Below are 10,930 nucleotides of genomic sequence, written 5' to 3'. Positions count from 1 at the left end.
AGTAGACAGCAGCGTCCTTCTCTCCGCGTGTTATAAAAAGGCAGTATGGCGCAACTAACCCCCCCTCCCGCGCTCCGTTTCTCTCTCCCTCCCTCGCCTCGTGGGCGCGGTCGGGCGAGCTCCGCCCCTCGGCGCGGCGGGCGCGGCGCTGCCCCGCTCGGCCCGCTCGGCTGTGCGCGGCGGGACGCGGCACAGGCGGGCGGCCGGGCTGGTTCGGGCCGCGCCGCCCCGCACATCCAGAGCCGCGCTGAGACGAGGGGAGAGAGGGGGCGAGATGGCGTCGTGCGTGGGGAGCCGGACCCTGAGCAAGGACGACGTAAACTACCGCCTGCACTTCCGCATGATCAACGAGCAGCAGGTGGAGGACATCACGCTAGAGTTCTTCTACCGCCCGCACACCATCACCCTACTCAGCTTCACCATCCTCAGCCTCATGGCCTTCGCCTTCACCAGGTGCGCGGCCGCCGCGGGGAGCCGCAGCCCCGCCCCTGGGTGCCGGCAGCCCCGGCATTCCCGGGCAGGGAATGGGGAGGTTCGGTGCCGGGCCCGGGGCGAGCAGAGGCAGCGCGGCTCCGGCCGGGCCATGCCTGCGGTGCGCTCCCCGGGCGGCTCCTGCAGCGCCCCGCGCCCCCCGCTCGGCAGGCCCGTGCTGAATGGAGAGCGGGCATCATCCTCACTGCGTTTCCTGGGAACTTGGTCATCGATCTGGGGATCTCTGCTGAAGTCTCTACTAAAATGTGTGTTTCAAGGAGTTGCCAGAAATGGCCTTTATTAGGCTATCGAGCAGCCCCGCGGTGACATCACTCGTGTAGATGGTTTCCCAAGCGTGCGGTGCACGGCAGTGGCTGTTCTGTGGCACCGCTTCTGTACCCCACGCTGTCTGTGGCCAGTCTCGGGTGGGCTCAGGCCCTGGCACGGGTGGGCTTAGCAGGGCTCAGGCCCTGGCATGGGTGGGTTTAGCCCCATCCTTGGCACACCACAGGGAGGGAGGGTTCTGTGGGCATCACCCCTGCAGTCATCCGTGGCCATACTGCCAGGAACGGACAGGTTTTTCAGGAACGTTGCTTTGAAAACAAGGGGTATAGCAGTGCAGTCTGAGGGGTATCCTGCATGTTTTTTGAAGTTGTGCATACTTTTTATTGCCTCCCACTGGATGTGAAGATGTTTGTGTTATCCTCCTGCAGACTAAGTTGTGTTGTATGTAGGCAGTGATTCCTGTGAGGTTTTGGCTAGGTAGTGCAGTGCGTTTTAGACTCATTTAAACTTTTATGGCACTGTGTGTACGCAGTCATGAATTTCAGTGGTCTTGTGGCTTAAACTCTGATTGTGGCGAATTCCCCCTTGAAAGCGACCTTAAAACATGAATTTATGACAACTCTCCATTTGATGTAAGAAGGTTATTATTTGTCACTAAGCCTGATGCACAGTTCAGTGTGTAATCTTGTCTTATTCTAAGAATCAAATGTTTAGTTTTCATAGCTGTGAAATAATGGCCAAGCCTGGCTTGAGCTGAGACAGGGGCGTAAGGAAAAGTAACATAGTGTAACTGCAAATGGTCTGAGGTGTGCCTTTTCTTGTTTCAACATGTGTATGGCCCCAAGGGAGATACTTTTGGTGAGCACATCCCTTGTTCTACTTGGATCCCTTCTTAACTCCAAAATCAGAGACGTATTTCTGTGCTCTGTTACAATGTTTAATTACAGACCTTTGGTACAAGTGCTCCTCGTCCCTTTGCCTCATCACTTTTCCCCTGAAGGGCTAATTTAGGTCAAAGTTCTGACTCACTGAGAAATTTTCATCACAGTGTCATTCTGGAGGATTAATGGATTGCTCACCTTTGGGGAAGGAATTTTGCCATTAATTCTTTCAAGCAGAGGGTGAGCTAAGAAGCAATTTCAGTGCTTTGGAGTCTTCCAGGCCCAAATAAAATTGCTTCACTTCTGGAATGTTTGTTTGCATTTTTCCAAGAGGATTGCTGGTGTGTCTTTCTAACTGACTTCTTCATTTTCATTTTCTTCCCTCTGTCTATCTCTGCCTCACTTCCTGTGTTTAAATACCAGTTGACTTCTGTTTAACTCTTCTCTATTTCTCCTCTTCTCAGGTTGTAGAAGGTACTCTAATTTTACTTTCTCCCCTCTCCTCCTTCTGCAATTTTCAACTATTGTAGGAGTTTCATAGATCTGATTGATATCAGAGTGCTGCCTCTGGGCCTCATTTGGGACACTATTCAAACCATATACACTCTTTGAGAGACTGGGGAAGAGGAGATACTTTCTCACATGCTTTTACAGTCTGTGCTCCTTTCCATCAGCTTATTGCATTGAGTTTACACTGACTCATGCAATTAAGGTGATGTTTAAGTTCATTTTCCCACTTCCTGGGCACAAGGCCCTGTAGACTTCCCTGTAAGGTGTCACAAGTGATTCTTTGCTTCCCCTGTGCTGTCAGTTGTTCCGTAGCTCTCCTGGGCACTTTGTTGAGTGGGGGACTTTCTATGATTGATTCATGCTGATGTTGTGAAGTAAAATTTATTTTTTCAGGAACTTCACCATAGACAGAGGAAATTCTGTGTTCCTTAAATTCTTGTCTCTTCTATAATTGCTTTGTGTCAGAATTATGTGGAGAGTTCTGAGGAACTTAGAAAATGCTTTTCCCTTGTGTGTAGCAAGCCATACATAACATGAAGTCCTCCTTAGGATCACTGAGAGCAGCTGCTACTGTTTTTGAGCTGACAGATAAGGGTGAAACTGGACTTCAGATAGCAGGAATCTTCAGGTATGATGATAATAATAATAATAATCCAAAAGGAATGTGGTTTTTAATTTTTCTATGTTAAAGTGGGTAATAGAGAGTATTCTGTTCTTTAAAGCACATCCTTCTAGTGCTTCTGACAATGGCTGCAGCTTCCTTGGTTGTTTCCTGCTGAATGAGCCAGACAGAGGCTCCACTGCTTCCATCCTGTGCCTCGGGGCAGAGGTGGGGAGTGGCTCTAGCTTTCCCTGTCCTCTTCCACCCTAGATGGAGGAGTGTGGCCCTCTCTGAGTCCCGAGGCAGCCTGCAGGAGTGAGTCCTGGAGGGATATTTTGTGGGACACAACAGGACTGAGGAGGGTGACAGACTAGTGGCTTCTGGGATGAAGCTGCCTGGGTTTGTGGAAGCAGGAGTAGGACCTGCAGGATGTAGGGCTTTTGTCTTGCATGTCCCTTGATTAAACTGGATTATTTAGTTGTATTTAGGTTTGGCTGAGTTTATGGAAGATGTTTTTCCTCTTTCTTCCACGTTCCAAATTTAGTGTCCTAGCTATTTTTTCCTCAATTGAGTTCCCCCCCCACAGCTTTTTTTTGGTGACATAACAACTCATTCGTTGACATTTTTGTAGTCTACTGCTCTGGAGAAGAACAGAAGAGGGATAAAGATTATGCAGTTTTTATGCTCTTTGTTTTTTAAAATTTCTTCTCTAAAAAGCCACAGAATTGATAAATGCCCTTATAAAGTGGGTTAAAATTGAGAATTTTTGTCTGTCCTCCCATGTAAGCATTAGAGACCTTGCTTCTGCTGCATGAATGCTTGTATTTCAAAATCAGAGTCAACAATTCTATGGCTATGTAAGGAGATGATTTAGTACATTTTCCCAATTGCAGCTTGTTATGATTGCATCTTTCCCTTTGGCATTCCCCAGAACAGTTCTTCCAGGTAAACACTATAATTCTTATACCAGCTAGTGTGCAGCAGCAAGTTTCTTGCTCACACCAGTTCTTACCTGCTTCTGGCAAGAAGACTGGGTGTCTGTCCCTTGTGAAATCTATCTGCAAGCCAAAGTCAAATGCTTTGCCACTCACTTGGAATGAATTGCAGCTTAACCCTGCATACATCTTTGTTGATTTTGGGGGAAAGTGGTGCCAACATGACTAGGAGAGCTTTTCTGAAGCTGAGTAGTACTCAGAATCCTGATATGCAAAGGGAGGACCTTTAGTCTCACCTGGTGCAGCAGTTAAGTGATGTGATCACAATGTCTTTCACTTCTTTGTTGGCTGTGATGAATTGATGTGATGCAACTGTAGTTATTTGTTCTATCTAAAAGAAAAACCTGTTCATCCTCTTGGTGACAGCCATGACAGAATGTTTCAGTGTGTTATTTACATGTGTTAAAAGAGGGATATGGTTCTACTGTCTGAGGCATCAGAGCTGGAGGCTCTGGCCAGGAAGTGCTCTGGATGGCGTGAGTCTTGGGATTGCCAAGGGAGCCTGAGTTAAGCTCTGGGACCTGGAGTTTATGGCTGGTATAAAGTGTCAGCCTGTGCAGCATGGCTGCTGGAAAATGACTGGTGAGGCTGAGCTCAGCTGGTTAAAAAAAATGCTGTGGGAAGTCCGTAAGGCCTGCAGAGAAACCATTTGTGTTTAATGCACTTTTTCCTTCCATACATTTAAACTAACACAGTGCTTAAATGCCTCACAGTGATGAAAGCCTGCTGTGAAGCTGTTAAGATTCAGTTTTGAGGAAAAGAAAAATAATTTGGCTAAGTGAGAAATATTTTCTAACTGCAGCAAGTATCTAATGTGGAGAGCATTTATGCTGTCATGGATTCTTTACTGAACCACCCAGAAATATGACAGATGCTCTTCCAGGAAGAGCTTTATACCTTCAAAGTTTGCTAGGAATTACTTTGTTATTGTGTTGTGGATAAATAAACAAATATACTCAAATGAATAAACTGATCCTAAGTGCATGCTAACTACCCAGATAGTAAAACTTTGACTTTAGTTGTAGTGAGTATTATGAAATATTCAATGTTTATACTATGATAGACTGAAGTTTGATTTTTTGTATTACTGAAGTATCCCAGAAGCTGTCTGCTCGTTAGTAAAGTTAGGGGAGAGTTATTTTGTTAATCTTCTACCTGCCTGAAAAGAAAGGGCTCTGTCAAGTTTGCCTCAGCATTCCAAACTGAATTCTTAGGTCTGTCTTCTGGCTATAATGTAACAGCAGCCCAACTGATGCATGATTCAGAGCTTTGGCTTAATAGATCTTAAAGCAATTGATATTTTTATTTGAGTCTTTCAGGTTGTGCTGTGTCTCTGTTACAGATTCTAAGCTGTACACTCATTATTTCTAAAGACTGATTATAATAATTATTTCTGCCCTGATCTCAGGCATTTGATGTTGAGGATAGGCAAAAGGAAGTGAAGGATATTGCAAGTAGCACCAAAACAGCAGAAGGAAACCTAGGAATTGCATCCAGGCTTCCAGAGGTTTTAGTTTAGGTGTAAAAGTTGCTGTGTAAAAGTAATTCAGTGATGTTTCTGTAAGTATTAAAGCAGGAAGATTTATTTTTCACCTTATGTTAAATGTGATCATTATTTCTACACTCACTTCTAACAACGCTAATGGCTTGCATGTGTTTACTAAATACTTAACCCTCTTGTAAGAAAGAGACACCCAGAAGTGTAGTGTGAAAATCATTCAGTGCAATTACTGTCTTAACTTGTAACGTAATGGGCATGCATATTTCTTATATTTAATTTCCTTATATTCTTTATTTAAATAATATATCTTGAGAGCCTTTTGACTTCATCCTTATAATGTACTTTAATACTGTGTTGTCTGTTTCTTTAGGGATGATTCTGTACCAGAGGATAATATTTGGAGGGGTATCCTCTCTGTGATTTTCTTCTTTCTAATCATCAGTGTTCTAGCTTTTCCTAATGGTGAGTAAGGTTTATACAGCTTGTTCTTCATGTTTTTAAAATGTTTCTCTTTATTGCCACTATATTTACTTGGACTTTTATTTAAATACCAATTTTCAGTGTATTTTTCTTTACTCATTGGAATTCTTTTATGTTAAGGAACAGTCTAAAAATGGGTTGTAGTCATACTGAGCAGAGATAAGTGTTATTTATAGCTTGTTATTTATAGTCTGTGTTTAACAAGGAAGTTAAGTTCTCAAAATCAGTGTCCTATTTGCAGATGTGCAGTTGCAGCTCAGATTGTAAGTAATGATGCCAACAGACCCTTAAATAATGTTTAGGAGGACTTTGCCTCAGTATGTTTCAGCAGAAGTGTAATTCTAAAAGTTCTCAGACACAGCACCTTAGCAGAAGATAGTAATAGAAATGGTTTAAATTGCATTTACAATGTAAAACCTCAGTTGCTCAGTAGAAATTAAAGTTGGACAAAAGTTTTGGTAGTTGCGTGAGGAGCAGAAAGTATAAAAATGTAAGAACGTTTCTGTGTCACTTAATTCTGTGGAAGAAATACTTATACATGGTTTGTCTGGTTTGGTTTTTTCATTTTGGCTTATTCCTATCAGCAAAATTGTGATTCTTGGGTTAAGTGTAAACAAGTTAGCAGTGTTCAGGAAAAAATAGTGATCATGTGCAGGGCAGCTTTGTACTGCAGAGTTTTCCCCAGATGTTAAAGTTCTATATGCATGCTTTTCACAAAGTGCTGCCCAGAAAACTGAATGCCAGAGAAAAAGCAGCTTGATGCATACAGTGGTGGAAGAGTGGTCTGCAATGTGTGCTGAAAATATTTGTTGAGCCACTTCTTGCTACCTAAGTGTCTGATTCATCTTTAGATGTTTTCCAGTTTCACCAGATTTACCTTCTCTGCTGTTCACATTAGCTGAGAGGTTTTTAGTCTAATAAATCAGTTTCATCCCTGGCTCTAAAGTAAATAATTTGACACCAGTAAAGAGCATAGGTGTCTTCCTTCTTGTCAGCTATATATGATGCTCAGTTTGGAAATTTCAGGAGGCCTGTTTGGTAACATTTCTTGTTGGTCTGAAGACTAAGGACCATGTTTCTTTGTTAACACAGACAAATTTGTATGGGATATGTTAACTGGGAGCAAGCTGCATTCTGGAAACCAGGTCAGGACATCCTCAGGTGACACCTGAGATGTGGTATCTGCTGAACAAACAGCATGCTACTGTTCTGGACATGACTCCATAAAAACAGTGAAAAATTGTCTTCATGTTACCACCTGGCAGTCTCCTTTTTCCACTCTGAAATCTGCTGGATTTTTTTTTAACAGCATAGAGCTCCAGCTTTCAGGTGTATTACATAGTTTGATGAAGAACTGATCCATGCTCATGCCAAGTAGTCATATGCAATGACTCAAAAATAAATTTTGTGGTTTTTACTGACTGTCTCCTAATGAGCTTTTTGTTTGCTGTCTATAGGACCCTTTACACGTCCTCACCCTGCTCTATGGAGGATGGTTTTTGGTAAGTTTGTGTTTCCAACTTTTGCATTGATTTTGCAGGACCTGCCTTTTTAGCTTTCTAATGAACGGAATTGTCATGAAACATAATTGTGTGTCAAACTTCTGTGAATGTTACTTTCCTCCTGCTCCTGAACAGTTGCTTATAATCTATTCTTAGTTATATCTGGGAATTTCATTGTAGTCACTCTGTGTTGGGATGGTGTAAATGAAATCACGAAAAAGGGATCATTAATTCTGATACTAATCCTGTTTTGTGCTTCCCAATCTCCTTCCCCCACACCTTTCCTACTTTCAGCTCTTCCAACCCCAGCTACTGCATATGCTGTCTGATTTTTAAACACAGTTGAGTAGTTGGTTTCTTTTCCTTATTGGCAAAATATGCTGTTACTTTATTTGTTTGCTAAATTGTAGCATTGCATAGGTTAACACTTATTAATATTCCAGACATGTATATATTCATAACTTATTTCATTAAAAGTACCTGTAAAAATCAGTTGCATTTACAGTTCGAAAAATAATTCTGTTAGCTACAGAACTCACAAGTGAAATCCTGCTCCTTAAGCATCTAAATTACACAGCAAAATCATGAGGATTTTTATTTTCAAATAATTCAGGGTTCACAGAGCATATGCTAGACTGCACATTTGCTTGTTTTTTAGACAGACTGAATGTTCCTCTCTCCTGACACCTTATATCTAAAAATAAGTAGGTTCCCAAAGTAGCTGATTACTCATCTGTTGACATTGAGAGGATACTGCTGATTAGACAGTTCTCATTAAACAAACCTACTTCTTGGAAAGTTTAGGAAACACTACTCCTACTGCAAACACTAGATCCTACTGCTCACTTCAAGTTTCACCACATGTAGAGTGAAAGGTCATTCTCAATGTTGATGCTGTCAGAGCTTGACCCCTGTATACTTTTGGGAAAAGACTGCATGCAAAATCAGGAGCAGCATTTTTCCCTGTGTAATTCTCCTTCTGGTGTGGTTCATTTAGCTGTGTTTCAGTTCTCAGACCCCTTCAGTAGATGAAGGGCAGGACTGGTACATCCTCAGCATTTCCAGATGCACCCTGGCCTGCAGGCTGTGCTTCATTTAGCAGGGTGACATCTGTTGCCCTTGTGTTTCTGGGAGGGACTGCACAGGACCATGCAGGTACTTCCTGTGCATGTATGTGTCTCTGAACAAGAGTTGCTTTCTGGTGTGCACTGTGGGCTATCAGCATGTGAGTCCTGGTTATAGTTTAAAAGGCCTTTTTAGAATTGCTGCAGTTTATTTTGAATGGCAGATCCTAAGTTTATTCACATTAATCTTTCTGCCTTCCATGGCATTGCTGCAGGATACATTTGAAGCTCTGGAAATGGTGTTTGTATGCCTCCTCCAAATGTGGTCTTGGATATCTGGGATCTTGTGAGTAATGTAAAGATATGGTCCCAACAAAAGCTTCATCTGCCCACAGTGCTACACCTAGGGCAATAAGTTTTTCTTTTTTAAAAAAAACCTTATTCAGACTGGAAGAGTGAAATGGTACTCCTAAATGCAGTTGTGTTCCATAATTTATAATGATGTGAAAAGAAATAATAATCATATTTATCTTTAAAAGGTTCAAGCAGCAAATTTTCCAGCTCACAAAAGTAACTCAAACATGCATTAGTTTATAATTACTCTTTATTACCAGCACAGCTCAGAATTACCAGGTGACATTATTAAGTTGATCTTTATTGTTGAAATCTGTGTAAAGGCTTAGGGACTTACATTAGTGAGACCAAAAATACTTAAAGCAAAGGGACAGAGCTGATGCAATCCTGGATCTTAATGTATCTCTTACTAAGGAGCTTCCTGATCACAGCCTTGTACTGCACATGTCTAGATTGATTAGACTGATTTGTTCATGCAGCTGAGCATGTGTTGTATCACTTGTCACAGGAGGGGATACGATGGGCTGAGTGCTCAGATATTGCCATCTGACTGGGGTCTCTTCAGCTTTTCTGTATGTAGCTGCTGCATATAGAAATTCATTTGTAGAACAACTGTTTGAAAAGAGCTTTTTGAACTCTATGTTCCAAGCAGTTTTGAGCATGATTTTAAAACTGAGTCTTTTTGCAGGTCTCAGTGTGCTCTATTTTCTGTTCCTGGTGTTCGTGCTCTTCCTCAACTTTGAGCAGGTAAAAGCAGTGATGTACTGGCTGGACCCTAATCTTCGATATGCCACAAGGGAAGCAGATATTATGGTATGTATCCATGGCACTTTACTGTACATACTTTAGGCATGTTTTATATGAGTGGGAATGGATAAATCTAAATTTGTTTCCATGACCAGTGCAAGTTTGTGCCTATACTTGACAGAGCCAACAAGTCCTTTGTGTCAACAATTTATTTACATTGAAATCAGCTGGTGTGAAAAAGTCTTCTCAGTTTTTTTTTTTTTTTTTTTGCTAATGTAGATGTTTGGATGAGTGTGCAATTTGGAATAGGATATATGCTTGCATTGGGGTAGTTTTGGATGCTTTTTGGTAATAGATATGAGGATGGATACTGAAAATAGACTTAGCAAGGTAGTATCTAAGTGAAGCCTGTATGGTATGTGTCCCAGATCAGGGTTTTTGATGCCACAGTGCTGCACTCAAAGAGCTTTGGTCTCATCTTGTTGCTCTGAGCTTAGTACATTGCTGTTGTGCTATGGAGCCTGTGGAGTATGTGTTTGTATGGCAACTGCAGGACTCTGCTCCCTTCTAGTCAGTCAGCAACTGAGCACTGATGCTGTTACCATTGGGAAATTACTTCCATAGACCATAATCTGCAGTGGCATAGAGAGCCAGGCTTGTTCTTCTGCTCACTGAGCAGCTTGCAAAGAGTTTTCCTTATGGAGAACATGCCCCTTCAGGTGGGGACATGAACACAGAGAGCTGAGCTTGTAAAAGGAGGCCTGAGAGAAGGGTGTGAGTTATGCAGGGAGGCAAGCAGAACTGTGTGAGCAGTTGGGCACCAAGCAGAAGAGGAGGCTGTGTGGGGAGGCAAGAATCACTGATCTTGCCCTCCTCACTATCACATCAAATTACTCCTCACCATCTGACCAACATGCTCCCTTGACCTTGTGTTAGTGCATCTGTCCACAATGTCATCTGTTGACTGCTAGGTGCTTCTATAGGGCTCATGCCTCATGAGTAGGGAAATTGACTGGCTGTCTTTCACACGTGGCAATTTATTGCTTATACAGACCAAGGCACAGCACCTCATCAGCTGCAAACTCGTGCCCTGTAGCACATGGGGAAATGGAAATCTTCACAGGGCAGTAAGGTCATGTTGGCTGATTGATAGTGAGGGCTGCATGCAGGCTCCTTGCCTGGAAAACTGCATGCTTCAGGTACTGCACCTCAGCCTGTCAGCAGTACGTGCTGTGCAGCTCTGGGCTGTGACTTTGGGTTCTGCAAGGAGCCTCCTGTGCTGCTGGAAAGGTGAGGGCAGCCTGCCCTTAGGATGGGGGGAGGATGGCTAAATGGAGCCCCAGCACCAGTGTCAGTGGTGTTGCTGAGCAACAAAAGGGTGCTGAGACAAGGAGTCTGTTGGTTTGTCAGAATCACCTGGTTCTCCTGTCATTTAAATTTGAAATAGATTCTAGCTAGGGGAGGACTAGTATTACTACTGGCACAGAAGCACAGTACAGAAGATTCCCTGACTGTAGCAGTCAGTGGAAACTTGCCCTG

The 10,930-nt window shown here is 42.9% G+C and overlaps 1 protein-coding gene across 2 annotated transcripts in view; it reads left to right on the top strand.

Annotated features, from left to right (window-relative positions):
* The first annotated feature begins 106 nt into the window (after nucleotides 1-106).
* PTDSS1 (phosphatidylserine synthase 1) overlaps nucleotides 107-10,930 on the top strand; it is a 28,407-nt gene continuing 17,583 nt past the window's right edge. For both annotated transcript variants that reach the window (XM_005479486.4, XM_005479485.4), the window contains exons 1-4: nucleotides 107-453; nucleotides 5,615-5,706; nucleotides 7,182-7,226; nucleotides 9,333-9,457. In XM_005479486.4, the coding sequence (XP_005479543.1) occupies nucleotides 275-453; nucleotides 5,615-5,706; nucleotides 7,182-7,226; nucleotides 9,333-9,457 (441 nt within the window). In that variant the 5' untranslated portion in view covers nucleotides 107-274. The remainder of the gene's footprint in view (nucleotides 454-5,614; nucleotides 5,707-7,181; nucleotides 7,227-9,332; nucleotides 9,458-10,930) is intronic.

Source organism: Zonotrichia albicollis, chromosome 1, assembly GCF_047830755.1.
Source record: "Zonotrichia albicollis isolate bZonAlb1 chromosome 1, bZonAlb1.hap1, whole genome shotgun sequence".
Lineage (NCBI taxonomy): Eukaryota > Metazoa > Chordata > Aves > Passeriformes > Passerellidae > Zonotrichia > Zonotrichia albicollis.
Note: the sequence above shows the minus strand (reverse complement) of the source record. Positions and strands in the feature narration are given on the sequence as shown.